Here is a 23,769-nt window from a genome sequence, read left to right as displayed (position 1 = left end):
CGAAACGCTAAATGTATGGTAAATTTTGGAACAGGAAATTAATAACAAAACAGAAAAAATATTGATTTTATTCTGTCAAACTACAGTCATTACGGAACTATAAATGTATGGCAAATTTTGGAACTGGAAATTAATAACAAAACAGTAAAAATATTGATTTTATTCTGTCAAACTACAGTCATTACGGAACTATAAATGTATGGTAAATTTTGGAACAGGAAATTTATAACAAAACAGTCAAAATATTGATTTTATTCTGTCAAATTACAGTCATTACGGGACGATAAATAAATGGTAAATTTTGGAACAGGAAAAAAATAACAAAAGAGTAAAAATATCGGTTTCATTCTGAAAACTACCGTAATTACGGAACGCTAAATATATGTAACTTTTGGAAGAGGAAAACAGTAACAAAACAGTAAAATAAATTATTTTGTTAAGCTACCGTATACATTTCAGACTGTAATTGAACAACAATTTGATTACCCCCTCTTTATTACTGTAATCTTCAGCTAATTTTCATCAAACTAAATGATTTTATCAACATGGTACGGTGTCATGCAGCAATAATTTTGTATAACTCTGTTATAAGTTCATGTTTGTAACCTCCCTATTTCTTTTAATTTTGAGCACTTTTTTATTCTTTTGGCGAGTTATTTTGGCAATGCCGCTGTTTTATGATATTAGGATACACTTTATCAGACCATTACCATATTTTATTAAAGTGTTGTATAAAACTTAGTTGCAAAAAAAAAACTGAAGATAAGTTTTAAATAGTTCACTCATTAATATCTTTAAATTGCGGGTATGTTTGTTAACGATTTTTCTTTCACTGCCGAGAATTTTCCTCGTCATTTACCAAGAATTATATGCTTACTAAGAACAAAAACACACAACCCTATCTTTAATACATTCAAGTGTCCCCGAATTGGACGCCATTCCTTGGCGGGAAAAAAAAAAGATTCTCTGACAACACGTGTCATTAAATGAATCAACTAACACGAGGAAAAGTTTATGGTGTCTTTTATCACTCCTTTAGTCTCAGAAAACCTTGTCACGAGTTCATATTTTACCAGTTGATGTTCCCTTTTTCCACCTCATTAATCTCGTCTTGCAACTAGATCTGTAGAGGAAGTTGTAGTTGTTTTTCTCTCTTCTTCTTTGTTCTTCAGGTTCGCTTGGATTAAAGAAGGAAATGGCATGGAACTTCGTTGTTGCTTAAGACTTTCTCCAATGGATAAACAGTGTACTGGGATTAGAAGGCAAGAGACACTAAATTTTCTCCAGAAGACCTGAAAAGCAAAGAAAAGGTGACAAGGGAATGTGGTGTGATGGTTATTTGAGTTTTTCAGATTTGGCGGGATTAATGGCGATTGCTTTCTCTATAGGCAGACAGAAAGGTATAAATCTTAAAACCATTATATGTCTGAGATAACAATGGAATTTTTTCTTTTTTAAGACTACCATCAAGCAATAATAGAAGTATAAATATAAAAATATTGTTCGAAAGAGCTTCTGAGATATGTTATTTTGGTTAGAGATGATTTGCAATTGAGTTGAAAATCGTTCTATTTCTAAATAAGCTTACCCTTCCAAAGGATTTCGATTTATTACTTCTAAAATGGGAGGGTCTCGAAAATCCTTCTTAGGGGAAGTCAACATGATGTAATAGTTTTTTTCCCAGAATTTTTGATCCCCTTCCAGCACTTCCCCCAACCCTCTATTCCCTTGGTACATATCACGTTATTCTACATAATCATACATTAAAAATTCAGAAACAAATGAAATATTTTATATGAAATTTAATTTTTTTTTAAAATTTAACTGCGTGTTTTAATGACATCTGTGCGCATAACAATAATAATGATTATATTTGTTCTTATTTTAATGAAAAATAAAAAAAATATATAAAAATAACTTTGCAAATTTTTTTAATCTTCTGATTTTAAGGTTTTAGTTTTTAAAAAAAATGTGTGATGTTACATTTCGTAGTACCCCTTCCTCCTCCCTGTTACGAACTGTCATAATTTGTAAAACCCCTCCTTCCTTTCAAAGCATGACATAATTTATGAACATTCCCTTAGATTAGTTATTTTGGTTGGAAACAACTAATTATTAAATAATAAAATCATAACAAAAATCGCAAGATCTTTAAATAAGCGTAATATTTTTATTTATAGCTCAAAAATAAGTCCCCTAACCCTCTTATTTCTAATGTAAGGAATCCAAATCCATAGTGAAAATTTTGAACAATAGCAGTAGCTGTAATTTGGAATATGGATGGTGTTTTCTACACTAGGGAGCGCTGCAAGCTTGGTGCCGCCTAAATTTCCGAGTTACTGTTTCCGTTGTATTTTAAAGCCATTTGGCATCATTGTGTTTTGAGATTCTTGCAAACATATTTGATTACTTATTACTTGTGTTTACAATGCTAACAATACTTGTGTTCACAACACTAAAAGTGTTAACACTAACTTAAGATGGTGCACAGCTTGCAACAAGAACAAACAGTAATAAACTTATGGAAAGAGGCCATATCAAGACTGCCAAAAAAGCGAGTTATTCAAAATCTAGCAACCATGTCTCCTTTTTTAACAATATATCTTTAAATAACTAAAACAAATTTTTACTTCAAACTCACCAGAATTACATAATAATATCAATATCTTATGAAATACGGCAGATTTGCACTCAGAAATTATCTAACATATTTCTTTTATTGAAAACAAAATTATCCGTTTGAAAATATCGCCTCGTAGAATAACATGTAGTAAGCAGCTGCAAACTTTCTAACCGGAACTAGAGCAGGCATACAGCTCGAGATTGTTATTGTTTACATTTCTACTGAAAACTTCATCCATATGACAGCCAAACTCCTCCTTACTAATTACGCTATTTAAAATTTTTTGCATACAGCACAAAATGTGCTTACAGTACTTTCTCTTGTCAAAGAAGTGCCCCATAAAATTAAAGGCCTTGTATATTTTTCTCCCAATAACTGCAAATGCTCTTGAATGACTTAAGAGCATAATCTTTCATGCAACAATCTGAAACTTTTAGTGTCTCGGATCGAGGTTTCTGATTTAAAACGGAAAACTTGTTTGTGTAAGTTTCCCCTGTGCTTTCCAGTGCCTTCAACGCATGAACCTACAACCTTCTCTGACGAAATTCGGGACAACAGTTTCAAGACACCCACGCCAAAGGAGTATGAAGATGGTCCTACTTCAAATAAGTTGACACTTGCTCGGAGATGGAAAGAGTTAATCCTCTCTAAATGACTTCGGGAAACATGTGAACTACCTTTACATCTACAGGTCTATACATCTATTAGTTTTTTTTTGAGGCAGTATGGGACCTTAGTATGTTAGAAGCACTCACCTGTAGGTAGAGTCTCTCTGGCCGGATGATATCACCCACCAAACGCTGTGCAAAGTGTTGAGGTAGCGGGCTCGAATCCCGCTGTTAACCTGCATCGTTCTCTAATTCTCTGTATCGTGCTATCTGTCCTTCTATATGACAAAGTTTTAAAAGCCTAAATTGAGCATACAAGCCTGCAAATGTATGTAATTCCAATGAACAATAAACAGACCTGTAGATTTCTGACATACTTGACCCACCAAAAAAAACCTGCTAAGAACCTAAGACTCATCGTATAAGTTGTTATATTTAATGTTACACATAAATAAGTAAATTCGAGTGCTGAATACAGAGCACATCTTTTAAGTATTAGTCGAGTTGAAGAACAGATTGTACAAGTTTTAAAGTGAGAAAGAAAGAGAGAGCACAATAATACATTCAGTGGTACAGTGGATTTGAACCCGCTACCCCCAAAGATTCATAGTGTTTGAAAGATGGATAGTATTCGTTTGTCTTTTGATCCTTAGGGTTAATGTAACATGATCTTTGTGTTCGACAGAAACAGACAGCCGAATACGTATCAAAATTGAGAAGTAAATACTAATAATAAAAAATTTCATAAAGAGAATTTTGTTTTCCTTTTTCACTTAATTTTTTTTATATAAAAATATATAATTTTAACATTTTTAAATTTTCCAACTTTTTTTTCAAATTTTCTTAAATTTTAAACGTACGAATATTTTTTTTAAATATTTCATTCTTCTTTAAAATATTTAATTTTTTCTCCTTTAAAATCCCTTTTCCATGTTTTCCTATATATATATATATATATATATATATATATATAACGAAGATAAAACAAAGGAAAATAATAGACATATGAAAAAAAAGGGGGGGGGGGGAATAATAATGAAAAAAAATAACAAACAACTGATTAAAAAATAAAAATGAGGAAATTTTTTTTAAAAAAACCAGAAAATAAAAGATATAATCTTTTCATCAGCCCACACTATTAAATCCGCCAAAAAGAGTGCTTTCTGAAATTGTATCAATATAGCCAATATATATAAATATATATATATATATATATATATATATATATATATATATATATATATATATATATATATATATATATATATATATATATATATATATATATATATATATATATATATATATTAAACTATAAACTTTTTCCATGTTTTCCCCCTATATATTTACAAAAGAATTTAAGAGTTATGATTTATTCTATTGTATCAAAGAAAACGATTTTCGAAATATGATAATTTTTTTCGCCTTTGGAAGATTTAAAATTTTAGTTTAATTATCTCACTCTGTTAGGTTGTTGACATATAAGTTAAATGGAAAAAAAGATAAAAGTTTATTGAACCTTTCTCAAAAGTTTTGAATAGCTTTCGAAATCTCTTTAAATTTTGCATTTGATAGAATGGTAATTCAATCAAGTAAAATTTAATTAACATAAGAAAATACATTTAAAATTATACGTTGCAACAAAGCGATTGAATGCAAAAGAATCAATCAAAAAATATTTCTGCATCTTAAGAGAATTAGATTGCACAGCAGATCTTATTACCACACTATCTCATCAGACACAAAAGAACGCCAAGAAATTTCTTTTCTGTTTTATTTTATGGCAACAAAGCGAGAAAGAGAAAGAAAAAAAAATCTGAAACTTCATTTGTTTTCGCACCGGGTTTGATGTAATAGCCACCGAATTCTAATACCGGAGCATCGTTCTATGCGTGAAATCTCATCAGATGAGATTAAATGATAAATAGAACAAACGAAGAAGAATCTTTGATAAAAGCGCCAGATAGCCATTTTTCTGTATTCGCACCAAACGAAAGAAAAGGATTGGCAGAACTGTATCTCGGGTAAACGCAATCCTTTTTGCTTTTCTTTTTGAAGTGTCTATCGCACTCAGTAAATGAAAATGCCTTTTTATTTTTACTTTTTTTTTGTTTGAAGGTGAAAAGCATTTTTATATTTTATACGAGAAAGCGCCTCGAGGCGAAGAAAATGTAATTTAGTTTGAAGACGTGAGTTTGATGTTTTTATGGGAACTTTATCACCTATTTTAGGAACTCGTTAAAACGTATTACTTCCGAGAACAAGGAATTTGCTTTTCACATTTTTTAACGACACTCCTATTGAAGAAGCATAAGCTTCTGGGAGCAAAGCAAATTGCCAATTTTTATGAAAAAGATGCGAATTAAAATATATGAAAAAGGCAATAAAATATGAAAAAATTTTACAAAAAAGAAATGGTTGGAGTAGTTCCATAGAGTTTTTTTTAATAGTCTGATGCCAGCTGAATATAAAATCTTTTTATGATTTTCATAACGATACTTTTTTGTCGTTTGCATTTATTTTCAAAAGCAAACGATGACTTCCGTTCCAAGCAATTACGACGGCGAAAAATAATCCAAATAGTTTGAAGTTAAATTTCTTTTGCAACTTCCATAAATAAAGTTCATTTGTGATATTTTTGTCTCGAATTGCTATAATAACTTAGAGATACATGAAATTTTTTTGGTAAGTTAAAAATTAATCCTTAAAATATATTCCTGTCTGAAATAATGAAGAGTATCAGTTTTAGACACATAAGCAAATATTAAATCTCCAAGAATTACTCATTAGTAATCATGAAAATTGATAAAAATCAAATTAAGGAAAAAAAAGTCTTTACTACTTTTCAAACCAGTTACTACGAGGTTGGATAATTTATTCATAGATGTTCTCGAAACAAAACTCTTTGCAAACTCAGAGAAGTATAGGAGTAAAAAACTATGGGTAGATGAAAGCATTTTTGTCCAAAATTTGAATTTTTATTGGATTGCAGTTACTTTTTGATTTAGGTATACTATTACTCAATTTCTTTTAAAAATGCAACTTATTGTCTATTGGGGTTTCCAACGTATATGAGGTCGAGGGCTGCAATTAAAAACAACAGTCAAATGGCAGGCCGCAACTTTATTAATAATTTTATATAGGACTATTTTATGTTTGAAGGAATATTAAATATTACTGTCAGATTTTTATCAAGTTGTACAAAACAAAAGTACTGAATTACAAATTAAAATAAAAAATAGATTTTTACCTGGGAAATAATTTTTTTTTCACCGTTGGTATGTTAAATTTCACAGAAACGAAGAAATTAGTTTTTTTTTTTAACGAAAGAAAAGTATTCTAAACCCAAATAGATTTCTTACGAAAATTGTCAGCAAAAAGTGACAACTAATATATTTTAGTTCACGGGCCACAAAAGAAGGCTTCGGGGGCCGCCAGTTTGCAACCACTGGTCTATAAGATGAACTTTAGTGTAAAAGAAAAAGTAAATAAATAAAATTTTCATTAAGTAGTCCACCGTGTTGACGCCCGGTGGCTGAGGGGCCCAGTACCACAGGTCCTGGGTTCGATCCTCGGGCCGGGCAGGGTTGACTCAGCCTTTCATCCCTTTAGTGGGTCGATAAATGAGTACCAAGCATGCTTGGGAACTAAACACTGGGGGTTTCGCGTTCGGCTGACCACCTAACCGGAACATCTGCTCTTGCACCCCAGAGCCCAAGGTCAAGAAAACTGAGATGGGCACAGTAGGCCTTGGCCCTCTATGGGCTGTCGTATTACTGAGTTTAGTTTTTAGTTTAGTATATTATCATATAAATTAAATAGAAAATCTAAATTATGGAAAAAAATTTATAGAAATGGCAGGTAGTTTCGTCTAGTTACCAGCCAATAGAAATAAAAACATTTTTTCTCTATTTAGAATCTTTGCCAGAAACGGATTGAGTTCAAATAACTTTTTTCTATTTCTTCTGATTTACCTTACTAGTTTATCAAATTTCTCAAAATTCCAGTTCCTACGAAACGATGAATAAACAATGAAAAACAGTTTCTTGTAAAAGAACATTCAGGAATGATTTAAAGATCCTATAAAGGTACAAAATTACTTTTTTAGAAAATTATAATTTCCCTGCAACACCCATGTTCTTACTAGATGACAACGTTGCTTTTATAATTTCTTAATTTACCCTCCCGTAATCCCTTAGCTCAATATAGAAGGATTTTAGCGCAAATTTTTTATAAAGCAATTGTTTAAACGCCGATATAAGCACAAAAGCAGTAATCTATTTACTTTCTCTTTAAATTTTCTAACTAGCAGTCGAAAAAAGGGAAAAAAGTTAATGACTGCAATTAAAATAACTTTAAAATCATAATTTGGGACATAAAGTTAAAAATTGATAATTATCTGCTAAAGTGAGTTATTACTGCAATTAAGTTTTCTTCGTGATAAAGAGTGAATTTTTGACATTTTTAGAAACTTTTCCTTAGGGGCTTTCAACGCAAGTTTTTGCATATTTCACAGATACTTTCTTAAAATACGAAAGATTTTATTTAAAATCAATACTTTAATTTTTATTTCAAAACTCAAATACTTAATTTTTTTTTTGTATTTTAAAACACTTTTTGCTGTTAAAATTTTCTTCAAACGAATCAGTTTATTTTCGTTTCATTCGTAATTGAATGCATCAAAATAAAGAAAATCCCTTGACTTCGGCAATTACAGAACTGTCAGTAACAAAAACGAACGAGTATTTGTTTGACAGTTTTCTGAGATTTTTTATTGAATTATTCTACTTAAATAATGACATGCATTTTTTTAAAATTTGTAAGTACTGTCAAATGAAACAAAGACATTGTTAAAATAAAATTGTAAAATGACAATTTGAGAACATATTTCTAAATGCTCTTTACAGTAATAAAAAAAATGCAAATAATAGCAAATTTACGAAAGAATTTTAAAGATAGATTTTTCATTTAAATTCTAAAATGTTTGAATAGTTCAAAGAAATTAACTACTGAAGGGACGATTATTATTTTATTATCATTCTGAAATATTATTTGTTAAAGAAATATTATTTGAAATATTATTTGTATTAATTTTATTTTTTCATATTTCCTTCATTCACAAATCAAAATGCGTCAGAAATTAATCAAAAGAATATTTCTAACTATCATTAACTAAACACAAAAACTCGTCTTGCATTTCTCGTGCCTAAATATCTCTCTCCATTATTTCTTTCATCAGCAAAATGTAAAAATATTATCTTCATCACTACTTTCAAATAAGATATATTAATACTTTTCTTTTCATGTTTGGAATTATATTGCTTCAGGTGCTTTTTTGCTTCATTTTTTTCATGTGTGAGATTTTTATTTTTTTTTTTTTAGTATGGAAAAAAACAAGTTTAAAATTCTAATATTACAGATGGGAACGATATTCAAAATATTTCTAACTACGAAATGTAAAAATGTTTTGTTGATTACTATTTTTAAACATCATGTATAAACAGGAGAACACTTTCCTTTTCATTTTCGAATTGCTTCCGATGATTATTATCTCTTTTCCTATTTGCATTTCTTCATTTTTTGTAGTATGAAAACCTAGCTTAAATTGTAATATGAAATATGAAATGCCGTTCAAAATATTTACTATTTCACTCAAAATATAATACTACAAAAAGTAAAAACTATATCTTGATTGCATCATGCATCAAAAATACAATACTTTTATTTTCATATTTGGAATCATTTTGCTCCAGGGGATTTTCATTCTTTTTCTTTCCTAATTGTAATATTTTTTTAGTTCGAAAATAGTTTAAATTTGTTATAAGAAAACTGGAATGTAATTAAAATATTTCAAGCATTTTATTGGTAAATGAAATTTTGTATAGCAGTTAAAGCTACGTATAATATTAGAATAGATATGAAACAAGCATATCATAAGCAGTTATAGCTACGTATAATATTAGAATAGATATGAAACAAGCATATCATAAGCAGTTATAGCTACGTATAATATTAGAATAGATATGAAACAAGCATATCATAAGCAGTTATAGCTACGTATGATATTAGAAAAGATATGAAACAAGCATATCATAATTTACCAAAAGCACAAGCATATCATAATTTACCATTTTTTACTATCTATTATGTGTAAGATATTTGTTCTAGATGGTACTGGATTTGTTTCGTCCAAATGAGCATAAAATAAATGAACTTTATTATCAGATGAATACTATGCTGCTTAATCGAAACTTGCTCTTCTAACTCTACACTTCTGGAAATGCTCTGTGCCTCAAGATGTCTCTAGGAAATAATATTTAAACTATTAGGCGATTTGAATCAGAACGAAACCCTGATGAATCATGGAAATTTAGGAAAACTGATTTTTGTGATTTTCTGGATACACGAATCAGCCAGAGAAAACAAGAACATCCGCCATGTTTGTGACGAAGTTGGTGGTCGTATTCCTGCCATGTTTGTTTCGAAGTTTGTGGTCGTATTCCGCCATGTTTGTGGTCATAATGCGCTATGTTTGTGGTCGTATTCCGCCATGTTTGTGGTCATAATACGCTATGTTTATGGTCGTATTCAGCCATGTTTGTGGTGAAGAACTGAAAATGTTGTATCTCGCTATTGATATTATATACAACCGAAAGATGAAAAAATTGAACTTTTGTTGCAATAAATAATCGGTATATTTGATAAAAATTTAGAGTCTTTAGACAAGGTGAAAATTATTTTATGATTCATTTCTTTTTATGGAAATGAAAGAGAAACCTCATGGAGGTGAAAGACAATTTGCAATGAAAAGTTTCGCCCATGGTATAAGGTTTGCAACATAAACAGTGCCATCTAGTATAAATATCTCATTGACTTAAGAACATTAACGCAGAAAGTCCTTTTGTAAAATTAAGCTGAAAAGGCATGAAAATACGAATAACTAGTCTTGGGAAGTGATACGAAAAAAATTCTTCTGTAGAAATAAAAAAAATTCTTATGTAGAAATGAAAAAGGAGATTCTAATGTAGAATAAAGAAAAAAATATAATAATGTACAAATAAGGAAAAATATTCTAATGTACAAATAAGAAAAAATATTCTAATGTAGAAATAAGAAGAAATACACTGAATTAGAAATGACAAGAGATATATTAAACTGTAAAAAAAACGAGACAAAATAATCTCATAGAGGTAAGTATGATAGATTATGGTTATGAGAGATTCTTTGCCTATAGCTTACTATAAAAACTTCTGGGATATAGTGAATTGGATACTCATTTCTCCTATTTCTTTTTCGTATTTGTAAATTTTAACTTAGATTAATTATAACTTAAAAAATCTTAAATGAATGGAAGACTCAGAAAACAGAATTTACAGAGTCAATCAGCAACACAATCTCCAAAAGGTCAAATTTGTCTGATATTCCAACGCAGTCATTCAAAGACTAATCTGATATGTATGAAATAAAATTTGCGCAAACAAGGTTAATAAAAACTGCGCAAGAAAAAAGTTAAAATTTATTAAAAATTTATATTACTTAAATTATAATTTTGCGCAATAATTTATTTTAAGAAAAGGAATAATTTCAGATGTAGCTTGAAGCCAAAGAACGAAAATTTTCAAATATTTTTTTTTCTTTTTTTTTCAATATTTTTATTAAAATCTGCTGATAGGTGAAAGAATAAATATAAAGCTAGAGAGTTACTGCTAACGGATGAAGGGCTAAATCTAAATTAAAAATTTCCTTTCAAAACAGTAGGTAATCGAATATTTACTGCAACTATTTCTAGAAGGTTAACGACGTATAATTTGTTGGATATAATCAGAAAATGTGCCAAAAATACTTAAAAATGATAACAGAACATTAAATCAAAGTGTTAAATATTTGATATGTCAAATTAAAAATTAAACCAAAAAGTTTGGCATTTCTAAAAAAATTATTTCTTTTGCTGTAATTTAAAGAAAAAAATTCATGTGAAAATTACCGTTAAAGAAATAAGTTAGCTCAATATTCTTGCTGGACATTGAAATCTATAGTTACATTCAGCGATGTTCTTTTAATGGTTCTCCGTTTTCTTGTTTTTATTTTTCTTATTGATATTGGCTTTTCATATTATTTTTTCCTCTCTGAAGTAAGATTTCATAATGTTGTATGCTAATATCATATAACTTAGATATTTTACATCTTTTTTAAATAACTACCTGCCGATCTAATGATCCATAATACTATAAATGTATTATTTATTAAATTTTAATACTAAATGCGAAATACAAGTTTAATTGAAGAATATACTCTGTAATTGAAGAGTAAGTACTTTAACACTAAAAAGACTGAAACTTAGTATATACCTATATTGCGCAAAAGCAGTCAAAATGACTGGATTGTAAAAAAATAACTAATGACTAAAGAAATTTGTTTAAAATTTATTTTTAATATTTTTTATGATATTTACAGTTATATAACAAATTATTAGTAAATATTTACAATAAAAAAAATATGTGTTGTACAAAAAGTCACAAAATTCTAAGAAATTGTGTCATTATATACATCATTGTTTTTCTAGTTGAAATTAAAAGGCAGTCAAAATGACTTCATTGGGCTATCTAGTGTTAAATTCTTCAGTGGACAATAATGGCGGCATATGACATAGGCCTTGGTTTAGTGCAGAAATTCTATAGTGAAAGGAAATCATTCCAGCTTTGAAAGATTTGAAACTAATTGATCATGTGGATATACGATATCGCACTGAATGCAGTCCTCACCGATTTCTAAAGATAAATGCAGAATCGAAAGCTGAGATAAGTTAGAATATAGTGTTTCATTAATTCAAATGTTTACTATTATCTGAAAATACATAAACCTGTTATCTTCACAGTCCTTTAAGCTGGCTTAAGTTGTGCCAAAGAGGATTTGTTTCTAACTTCGTTTACAGTTGTAACGTTATACAATAGGTGACTTACCAAAGGACATTTGAAGAATTAATTTGCTAGATTAATTATATCGTGACATTTAAATAATTCGAAATTTCTTGTTTCGCTGATTAATTATCTTTGAATTTTGTTGCAGCGCGAATCCTTGTATAAATGAGCTTAGTGTTGCATCAAAGATATCGAGACAATAAATTTTAATAGAGGAAAATATAAACAGAATGTACTATAACTGCTCTTTTATTAACTCATTTTCGTGCTTGTGAGAGTAGACTTATGTATACAAAATTATGAATTGTTTCCAATTTGCTAGAGTATTTAAATTCTCTGTGACAGCGGTTCTCAATTTTTTTCGGTAATAGAATCCAAAATGATCAAACATTCTTCGGCAGAACGTCAATTTTATCAAAAAAGTACATAAAGATAATTATGAACTTATTCAGTAATAATGTAGTATTTTATTTTGGAATAGGTCGAATAGGAGACGCGATGGCTCAGGGGATAAAGCGTTTGCCTCCCAATGAGGTGAACCGGGTTCGAATCCCCACCGATGACTGGTCGAAGCGAATCCGCATCCGGCTTGCATCGATCACAGTGCTGGCGTGAAAATATCCTTAGTGATAGACGGATCAAGAGTAAGAGTTGCGGTCAGTCTAACCGTGGGAGGTTCGTGGTCTTCCTCTCCATGTAACGCAAATGCGGGTTAGTTCCATCAAAAAGTCCACCACGAAAGCGAATTCCATCTAATACTTAATCCAGGAGTTCCTTTGTCTTCTGAATTGGGTTCAAAATTACGATGCTACTGAGTTGAACATTAGTAGTCGTAAACCCGGTCCGTCTGTTCAAAGACGGTCATAATTGTAAAACTATAATAAGTCGATTTGGAGCCATGTTGGCACAGGGATAGAGCGTTCGCCTTCCCATGAGGTAAACCGGGTTCGAATCCCAGAGATGGCTTGTCGATTCGAATTCCGCATCACGCTTGCACCGACTACTGCGTTGATGCAAAATATCCCAAGTGGTAGACGGAACATGGGTTAGAGTCACCTTTCCATCAGGCTAACCATGGGCGATTTTCTTCTCTATGTAATGCAAATGTGCTCTAGTTCCATCAAAATATCCTCCAAGAAGGTACATTTCTCCCAATACTTGGTCCAGGAGTTCCCTTGTCTTCTGAATTGGGTTCAAAATTACAAGGCTACTGAACTGAACATTAGTAGTCGTAAACAAAAAAAATTGAGTCTGCTGTTCTACGACGGTTATAAAATTAAATAAAATAAGTCGAATGGTGACGTAAAAATATCTTCATTGGTAGACGGATCATGAATTAGAGTACCCTTGCCATTAGGTTAATCGTGAGTGGTTTTCGTGGTATTTCTAGTCATGTAACGCGAACGCGAATTAGTTCCTTCAAAAGATCATCACGAAGGCAAATTTCTCCCTATACTTGATCTAGGAGTTTCTTTGTCTTCTGAATTGGGTTCAAAATTACAAGCTGGAGAGTTGGAGATTAGTAGTGGTAAACCAGAAATAGGGTCGGCTGTTAAAAGACGGTAATAAAATAAAGTTATATTAAGTAAGTCGAATGGAGAGCTATGGTGACTCATGGGATAGAGCGTTCGCCTTCCAATGAACCGGATTCGAACCCCAGAGATGGCTGATCGATACGAATTCCGCAACCGGCTCGCAATCACCAAAGTGCTCACGTAAAATATCCTCAGTGGTGGACGGATCATGGGTTAGAGTCCCTTGTCGTCAAGCTAACGGTTGAAGGGTTTCGTGGTATTCCTCTTCATGTCACGCAAATGGAACAGGAAATTAATCCCTACAGGAAATTTATCTTCAACCGACTACTTTCCAACTAGCTAAAGTCCTCACATTTTTGCATTGATTGTTTGCTTGGTATAATAAATTCATGATTGCTAAGTAAAAGAAAAAAATATATATATCGTAGTCTAACAGGAAATCTATTTCTTTTCAAACTGTTGGTGACATTTTGAAATTTATCCACAAGGTTCATTGAAATAATCCAAACAAATTTGCAAAAAATTGGATTTTAAAATTCAGTTCATGACACGTTATATTTAAAAACTTTTTATATGGATTAATTTTATCATAATCATGAACTATTATATTTTATCGTTGTTGTTGACGTATGCCTGTTTTAGGCAGAGGGGGTGCGATTGTTCTTGTTTTCCAGTGGCGCCATCTATGGCCAAGAATTCGACTTCCGCCACACCATGCGTCACACCCGTTTATAGGGCGGATCCATTCATACATTCATTCATTCATCCACAGATCGTAATTTTGACCTGAATCAGAGAACGATCGATCTCCAATTCAGTACCCCCAGAGGTATTGATTTGTTATGGGAACATGGAGGACTTTTGTGACTCGACTGATTTAACGTGCATCAGTCACTTTACTACACGGGGAGTCTTCGGCCGGCTGGGTTCGAACCCACGAACATGGGCCCAGAGCCCTACCGACCAGGCTATCCCGGCCATATTTTATCGTAAAACAAACATGCACATTAAAAAAAGTACTTCCTAAAATTATTTTAAATAAAAACATTTTTATCAAATATGAGGGGAAAATACCAGATAAAATAGTGAAATATACCGAAATATAAATTGAATCCAGGGGGGGGGGGGTGGCAGAAGAACCCCGTGGCAGAATCATGGAAACACGGCAACATTGTCGCATAACGTTACCGAGTTCTTGCAGAAGGATTCTTCCTTTGGGAAATAAAAAGAATTTGCTTTTCTTTTCCGCAGAAATTTTCAAAAGATTTTTACGTTTTCTTCAGAATTATATTCAAAAGGCACCTTTCACGCACATCGTAGTGGAAAAAAAAATGCTTGTGGTTTTTCTATTCTCATTCGAGAATAATGAAAAATAAAGAATAATGAAGTAAAAAATTTGGTTCTCTTTTCTGTAGAAATTTTCGTTCTATTTTTTCGTGTAGTTAGTGCAACTGATTTTCACATAGCTTTTAAAATCCGATATTATTTATTACAACAACTGAATCTCGAAATAAAAACACGCATTTAGTAATCCCAGTTTGAGGAATCCGATTTGCGTGATTTCGCCTTCGATCTTTCTTTTTTTTCGGCAGCTACTGCTACAGATTTCACGATTTTTTTTTAATGTGATGATGAATTACAAAATGCAAAAAAGGAAATAATTAGTGTGTAACCTGAAAAAGAAATAACTAGTATGTTATCTTTCTACAAATTGCTGGAATATCGCTCATAATATTAGATATAAAAATAAAAAAAAGATAGCATAATCAATTTAAAAAAATATTTTATTTAATCCAATTTTTATTTTAAATTTAGTTTTTTTTTAAAAGTTAACGCTTCTATTACTTTAAATTAGTGACACGAATATTTTTTATTCTTAAATATCTCGCAGAAAGATATTAGTATTGCAGAGGTATGTCGCAGAAAGCCCGAAAAAATTCCGCAACAGGGCAGAAGAGAATTGTGGCTCTTCAACTTTGAACTTCCATATTAGATGGTGATCCAGATAACGATGAGTAAAATTACTTTAGATTCTAAAGATAGTGATTAGTTGAAAATAATGATAGTGTATCTCATTACCATATAATAGTTAATTACAGGTTAATGATCTTCAAACGTTCCACGTTTTGATCAGACTATCGTTTGATATTATTATTGTCTGCTTAACAATTTTGTTTTAGATACGAAGATAGTGTTAATGAACTCAATTGTAACACAATTCTAAATTTTATAGTATATGTAATTAATATATATATATATATATATATATATATATATATATATATATATATATATATATATATATATATATATATATATATATATATATATATATATATATATATATATATATATATATATATATATATATATATAAGTTCAAAAAGTAGAGAAAACAAGGGAAAAATTACAGAACAACGAAAAAAAAGGGAAAAAAGGGAAATAATAATAAAAAAAAATAAAAAAATCGGAACTAAACCGGAAAAAAGGACACTAAATTTTAAAAGATCCTGAAAATAAAAGATATTGCATCAATATTTTGAGTGCTTCTCACACTATTGCATTGATATATTTTCCTTTGACTATATTTGTGCAATATTAGAAAGCACTCTTTTTTGCGGATATAATCGTGTGAGCTGTTGAAAAGATTATATCTCTTATTTTCCAGATTTTTTAAAATTTTGTGTCCTTTTCTTTTCCTTCCGGTTTTTTGTTGCTTTCATTTTTATTATTATTTTTCTTTTTTTCTCCTTTTTTCATTGTTTCGTAATTTTCCCCTTGTTTTCTCTACTTTTTGAGCTTATTTTATGAATTCTATTTACTTGCAGCTTATGCGCCATAAATAAAACTTATTGTTTTTCTTAATATCCATCGTGTTTTTCTGTTTTTATTTATTATGCTCTCTCTCTCTCTCTCTCTCTCTCTCTATATATATATATATATATATATATATATATATATATATATATATATATATATATATAGATAGATAGATAGATAGATAGATAGATATACTCACGCACAATCTAAAATAATAGCTAAATATAGTTAATAGGGAACTTAAACCAAAACCTAAAAAGAAATATAATTGTAGATTTGCCCATCTAAACAGATTAGAACTAATAATAATGTCTTTCACATAATAAAAGAATCACATCGCGTATATTTTCTCTTTGATTGTAATTTTCTCGTTGAAATGTAATCTTTTTTTTTATAAAATGAATCTATACAGCGCAGTAAAATGCCTTTATGAAACCTAAATAACATTCAAATTAATCTTTTGAGATTTTAATACATTTTCATCTGGTCTTATGATAACTTATTACGGCGTCGATCCTAACAAAGAAGTTAGGATATTATGGATCACATGACGTAAAAAAAATAATAACTATATGCTGCAAGCGAAAAAAGTACGCACTTGTCTTTTGAAGATGAATTTGTAAAAGTTAGCAAGTGCTTCTGCTGCATGTACATTATTTATGAGTAACAGTTTAATTTCTTTAGTCTTTTTTTTTCTAATAAATCTTTAATAAAAATTATAATGAATTCATTTATAGAGTGGATATACATTAAATTCCAATATCATAGAAATTATGATCTTAAAAGATAAATTTGAATCATCGACAGTGAGTATATATAATTATTATTTCATGTCATGTTATCAATGATATCCAGACTCCTTTGTTGGGGTTGGTGCCGCAGGAAGTAATCATAAGACCGGATGACGTTACATTAAAATCTCCAAGTATTTATTAAATTGAATGGGATTTCTGCTTTATAAATACATTTTACTGCTCAGCATAGATTCATTTTATAAATAAAGTTTTACATTTCTAACTAATTAACGATAATATATACGCGAAGTGCCTCGTTTATTATGTGAGAGAGATTATTTAAAGTTCTCATCTGTTCGAAGAGCCAAGTCTGCAATTAAAATATAATTCTTTTTTGGTTTATTATATATATATATATATATATATATATATATATATATATATATATATATATATATATATATATATATATATATATATATATATATATATATATATATATATATATATATAATCTTTTCTTCAGCCCACACGATTATATATATATATCTTTTTTTTCCGGTTTTTTAAATAAGATTTCATCCTTTTTTTTTTTTTAAATTGTTGTTTGTTATTTTTTTACTTATTCCCCCCCCCCCTTTTTTTCCATATGCCTATTATTTTTCTTTGTTTTATTCTTCATTTTGAACTTATATATATATATATATATATATATATATAAGTTCAAAATGAAGATAAAACGAAGGAAAATTACAGACATATGAAAAAAAGGGAGGAAAAGAAAAATAATAATAGAAAAAATAAAAAGAATAACAAACAACTGGGGGAAAAAAACGATAAAATTTAAAAAAAAAAAATTTCCCCCCAGTTGTTTGTTATTTTTTTATTATTTTTTTATTATTAATTTTCTCTCCCCCCCCCCCCTTTTTTTTTTTCTTCATATGTCTGTAATTTTCCTTTGTTTTATCTTCATTTTGAACTTATCTTCTGAGTTCTGTTTACTTGCAGCTTATGCGCAATAAATGAAACTTATTATTTTTCTTAATTTTCTTCATGTGTATTTGTATTTATTTTTTTGTTATATATATATATATATATATATATATATATATATATACACACACACAAAAAGAGATACACAAAGTTAAAATATGAATTCAGTTGCGATTCAATTAAAGGTGTTGTGTAGAGTTATTTTAGCTGAAAAATAAATGATGCATATGTTAATGCGGAAGATATTATTCGTATGCATTATATTGACTATTACCATCTCACCTTTTAGTGTTATTTTCATGTAAAATAATTTCAGGACTTGACTAGCTTTTATTATTTGCTCAACATATTTGCGCTGTATAATAAATTATTCTTATCAAAGTGAATATATAATATAAACCAAAGAGCGAAGTATTTTAAATCATAATTAAGAGATAAATGAATAAAATCCTAATTTATGAGATAACTGAATAATTACATAATTTATGAGATAATGGAAGATAAAATGGAATAGTTATTTTCTGCAGCTATATTTACGTTTATATATACTTGAGAGTAATGACTTCATAAAAATATCCAGATCTGCTCAAAACAACACATGTTTACTTCCAGAAGTTTCGCTATTGGTAAACAAAGTCATGACATTTCATTTGTTGAGTCGTATATCTGAGTTATTTGCTTATTCCTGTTCTGAAAGAGTTAAGAAATAATCTCTTACGAGAATTATATGTCAGTGGATAAGTTTTCATCACTTCGTATGAAAACATCCTTCCAAAACAAAATCTCTTTGACTTACAAAAAAGTTAATGACTAACAAGTGATTTTTTTGTTAACGGTGATTCAACAAGTCTGCAAAAAAATAATATGAAAGAAGAATAACAGCATTAGTGCTTCCTAGATGTAAAAACAATGATAAACTTGAAAAATTATAAAAAGTAATTTTATGAGGAATAGTGTGAAAACGGTATCTGAATTTTTATAAAATAATACATCGTCGGGAAATATCGAAATCTCACGATATTTTCCTAATTAATAAATTTATAAGATTTCTTCATACTTCACATTATTTTTGTTATCCAAACAAGATCTATCAATGCATACGATAATATCACATTCGATTGTTATCCTTATCTATAACACGTGTGATAATACTTTTTTTGATGTGTTGTTGTTGTTTCTAATGCTACTTGCCACACGGGCAAGCTTGCTTGGTGAAACCGAGCAAATTTAAGGCAGAGTATGCGTTTCTTGTTTTTCAGTGGCGCCATCTATGGTCAAGAATTCGACTTCTGCCACACCATACGTCACACCCGTTTATAGGGCGGACCCATTCATACAACCAGAGATCGTAATATTGACCTGAATCAGAGAACGATCGATCTCCAATCCAGTACCCCCAGAGGTTTTGATTTGTTATGGGAACATGGAAGACTTTTGCGACTCGGCAGATTTAACGTGCATCAGTCACTTTAATACACGGGGAGTCTTCGGGTGGGGCGGGGGTTCGAACCCACGAACTCTTGGACATGGGCCCAGCGTCCTACCGATCAGGCTATCCCGGCCTTAAGGCAACGACACGCGGTGTTTCCAGGTGGTCACCCTCCCAACTACTGAACGCTCCCGATGATGCTTTAACCCCGGTAATAATTATCGTATATTCGAAATTTACAGTTAGACATGAAATACTCAATCTAACGACTTTATTTTTATTATTAAATATTGTTTTTCTTATGTTAAAAGTATTGATATTTCAAGATTCATCGATAAATCGCTTAGTCCTAATATAGAGTAGTAGTAAAACCTGTTAAAGTGATAATGATTGATTAAAAAACTTCATTGGCTTTATTTAAAACTTCATTGGAAATAAAAGTCGTACTGTTCCAAGTGCTCAAATATGGTCATTCATTCTCAAGACTTCAGGAATGCATGAGAAGAAGCAAAAGTGATCCCCCGTAAGTGATCACTAGTAAGTGATCAACAGTTATAAATCACCAGTTGCTGCACAGTAATGGAATCTTGGGCATAAATTCAAATTCAACAATGCCAGAATTTTTTACACCTTAGTCACATTAGCTCATCTTGATGCCCTGGAATCTTGTTTAATTCATATAAATGCTGATTCTGCTGTTAACGACTTTAATTCCCCATCACCTCCATGGCAACCGGAAATGAATTTTTGCACTTATTTGCTCCTCTCGACCATAGTATCTTTTCTTGTTCTGTTTTTCTATCTTTATTTTATTTTTTTGTTTTCCTCTCGGCTACTGCAGTTTTTCTAGTTTTTTCACCATATTTTCAATTATTTGTTGGAAATTTTACATTTCAAATCACTTCTGTTTCTTTTCTTTCACATCTGACAAGTCTTGGGAATGGGCGCCTATTTCTGTATAGTTTATTCAAATCAATCTTTCTTCTCGAATCAGATAAGCTCATCTTTTGTTCTCTTCTTTCTCTGTACCTCTTGGTTCAGAGTGTTTTAAATTTGCTAAAGACACAATTATTTTTCACAAAATAATCCCAAAAATAATAAAAAATAATACAAAACACAGTAACTTCAACCGTAAAACAAGAAAATTAAGAAATGAATACACAGTGTAAGTAAAAATTCTATTTTACATCTTGACTCCTTGCTCTAAATTATATAATTCATAGATTCTAATTCCTGATTCGAATCAACAAGTCGATGTCCATTAAAATAAAATAAAATCAATACAGTTTGTATCAATGAATTTGATTTGCATAAACTGTTTATAGCAGTATTTTTAAAGTGATTTTTCTATTCAACGAATTTCTTAGGAAATTTAAATAGTTGATTCAGTATTTACTGTCTAACGCAGTCTAACGATGTCCATTAAAATAAAATAAAATCAATACAGTTTGTATCAATGAATTTGATTTGCATAAACTGTTTATAGCAGTATTTTTAAAGTGATTTTTCTATTCAACGAATTTCTTAGGAAATTTAAATAGTTGATTCAGTATTTACTGTCTAACGCAGTCTAACGATGTCCATTAAAATAAAATAAAATCAATACAGTTTGTATCAATGAATTTGATTTGCATAAACTGTTTATAGCAGTATTTTTAAAGTGATTTTTCTATTCAACGAATTTCTTAGGAAATTTAAATAGTTGATTCAGTATTTACTGTCTAACGCAGCGATTCCCAAATTGTGTTCCATGGAGCTCTGGGGTTCCATAGAGGGGTCACTGGTGTTCCGGGAGTCTAAACTTTTTAAATCTGAAATAATTTTTGTCCGAGAAATAATTTGGTTCCGAGAGTCTAAATATTTTAAATCAGTAATAATTTAATAACCTGTAATTACATTTACATCAAAACAATAGACTATAATTTTTTTGGCAGTTTGGTCATTTTTATGAAATCATTAAAGTAAAATACCAGTAAAAAAAAGAAATGACGGAATTTATTAAAAAGTTGTATCAGTATTTTTGGTCGAACTTTTCAAAATAAAATGACCAAATTCAAAAGTAACGAATTATGCTTCGTTGATAACAATTCGCAACGCTTATGAATTTTTTTCTTCGAAAAACAGTTATTCTGCTTATTTTATTCATTTTCGGCTAATGTATGTACCAAAAACAATTTTACAACTGGACAAGATATCACTGCGAGTACAACTCTTTGAAATAAAACCTACTTTTTGAGAGATTTATTGATCAAACGATTATTAAAAAAAATTCATTATTCAAATTATTTTATTTTACAATCGTCGTTGAACAGCCGACCCAATTTTTGATTTACCACTACTAATGTTCAACTCAGTAGCCTTGCAATCTTAAACCCTATCCAGAAGACAATGGAACACCTGAAACTAGTATTGAGATAAATTTGTTCTTCGTGGAGGACTTTTAGATGGAACTAACCCGCATTTGCGTTACAAGGAGGGGAAAACCACGGAAACCTCCCACAGTTAGCCCTGCAGTAAAGGGACTCTAAATCATGATCCGTCTACCACTGAGGATATTTAACGTCAGCACTGTGCTAGACGGATTCAGAATTCGTATCAACCAGTAATATTATCAAAATAATGGGTACTGTTTCTTTTTTCAACATATTCACAGCTGCTAATAAATTTTATTTATGTTAATAGACGCTCGATCAGTTAGGGTTCCGTAGCCGTGAAAAATTAGAACTACTAGTCTAATGCAGAGTTTCCCAAACTTATGACTTTTGTGTACCCTTTTTGAATTTTTGGTAATGCAGTGTTACATTAATTAAAAAATGAATGTATTTTTTACTGTAAAAAAAATTGCACTAAAGTTAAAAATCACAACTGGCTGTTGCCACCACTAATCATTAACTCTGCGAAAAATAGCCAATAGAAAAATACGTAATCGTAAATTTTCACTGCTAGCTTTGTTTTTTAATAAAAGTTTTTGAAATTTTCGTTTGTAGCAAGTTATTTTGCATAAGAACGCGTACCCCCGCTAAACTGTTCCAGTACCCCTGGGGTTACGCGTACCACACTTTGGGAAACACTGGCCTAATGTATTAAAATCTAACTTATACCATTTTGAATGAATAATGCAACTTAGCATTTATTATTTTTCATACATAAAATAAAATAGTTTGTCTCCGAAAACTCTCTTATATCATTATGTTTTGATGCGAGGAATAGAGTAATTTTCTTATCGTTTTATTCGATTACGCTAACCCTAACTTAACATTTTCCCCAATTCATCAATTCAACGCGTCAAGTGTTGTCATAGGAGGATGAGTTATGCGCCTGCCTGGACAAATCGTCGACAAGTTGGCATCTAGGACGAATACATTACTGCCGCCTATCACTATTGTTTTAGACAGGCCTTAAGTAAAGCCAAACTAAGGCAGAATCGTCCATAACTAATGAGCCTTCGTCGGCTTTATAGTCAACGAGAGTGAATCATTTCTTGTAGTCGGGCAGCTGCGTCTATTTAACGACGTAGGGGCGTCTCATTGGCTGGAACGATCTAGAATATCACAGAGTTTTATGTTCGAAAATAATAAGGATTAAATGGATTTGAGTTGTAATACGTTCATAAATTTCCTATGAACTAACATATTCACTGCTGTGATGGACTTTCCCGAAGATTGGGGCTATTGGCTATTAAGGGAAATTGTTTTTGGAAGTCATTGTTTTGAAGCGTAAAGTTGGTGACAGTCATGCATATATTCTACTGAAGTCCTTTTTATTTTGAATTAACCGATTTCCTAAACTATTCCGAAAATTGATTCTTGGAAATAATTAAATTTAAAACACAATCTTAAAGGTTTTTTATTATTATTCATTTTTAAATAAATTATACTATTAACCGATTCAGCCTTTAAGTTCTTTTTAAGGGTGACTCGGTTAATTCCCTTTCAAGGTCGTTCAGGGGATAGAGCCCTCGCTTCCTAATGAGTTGAACCGGGTTCAAATCGAAGCGTTGGCTTTTCGGTGTGAATTCTGCTCCCGGCTCGCACCAATCACAGCGCTGACGTAAAGTATTCTCATTGGTAGACGGATCCTGGGTGAGAATCCTCTTGCTGTCTGGGTAA

At 30.5% G+C, this 23,769-nt stretch overlaps 1 protein-coding gene across 1 annotated transcript in view; it reads left to right on the top strand.

The window, feature by feature from the left end:
* Nucleotides 1–980: 980 nt before the first annotated feature.
* Nucleotides 981–23,769, top strand: part of LOC107436618 (uncharacterized) — a 170,544-nt gene continuing 147,755 nt past the window's right edge. The window contains exon 1 of the mRNA XM_071186303.2: nt 981–1,400. Coding sequence (XP_071042404.1) covers nt 1,322–1,400 — 79 coding nt within the window. The 5' untranslated portion in view covers nt 981–1,321. The remainder of the gene's footprint in view (nt 1,401–23,769) is intronic.

This window comes from Parasteatoda tepidariorum, chromosome 9 (assembly GCF_982258835.1).
Source record: "Parasteatoda tepidariorum strain Cologne lab strain chromosome 9, Ptep-v5.0, whole genome shotgun sequence".
Lineage (NCBI taxonomy): Eukaryota > Metazoa > Arthropoda > Arachnida > Araneae > Theridiidae > Parasteatoda > Parasteatoda tepidariorum.
This window is presented reverse-complemented; position numbering and strand designations above follow the sequence as displayed.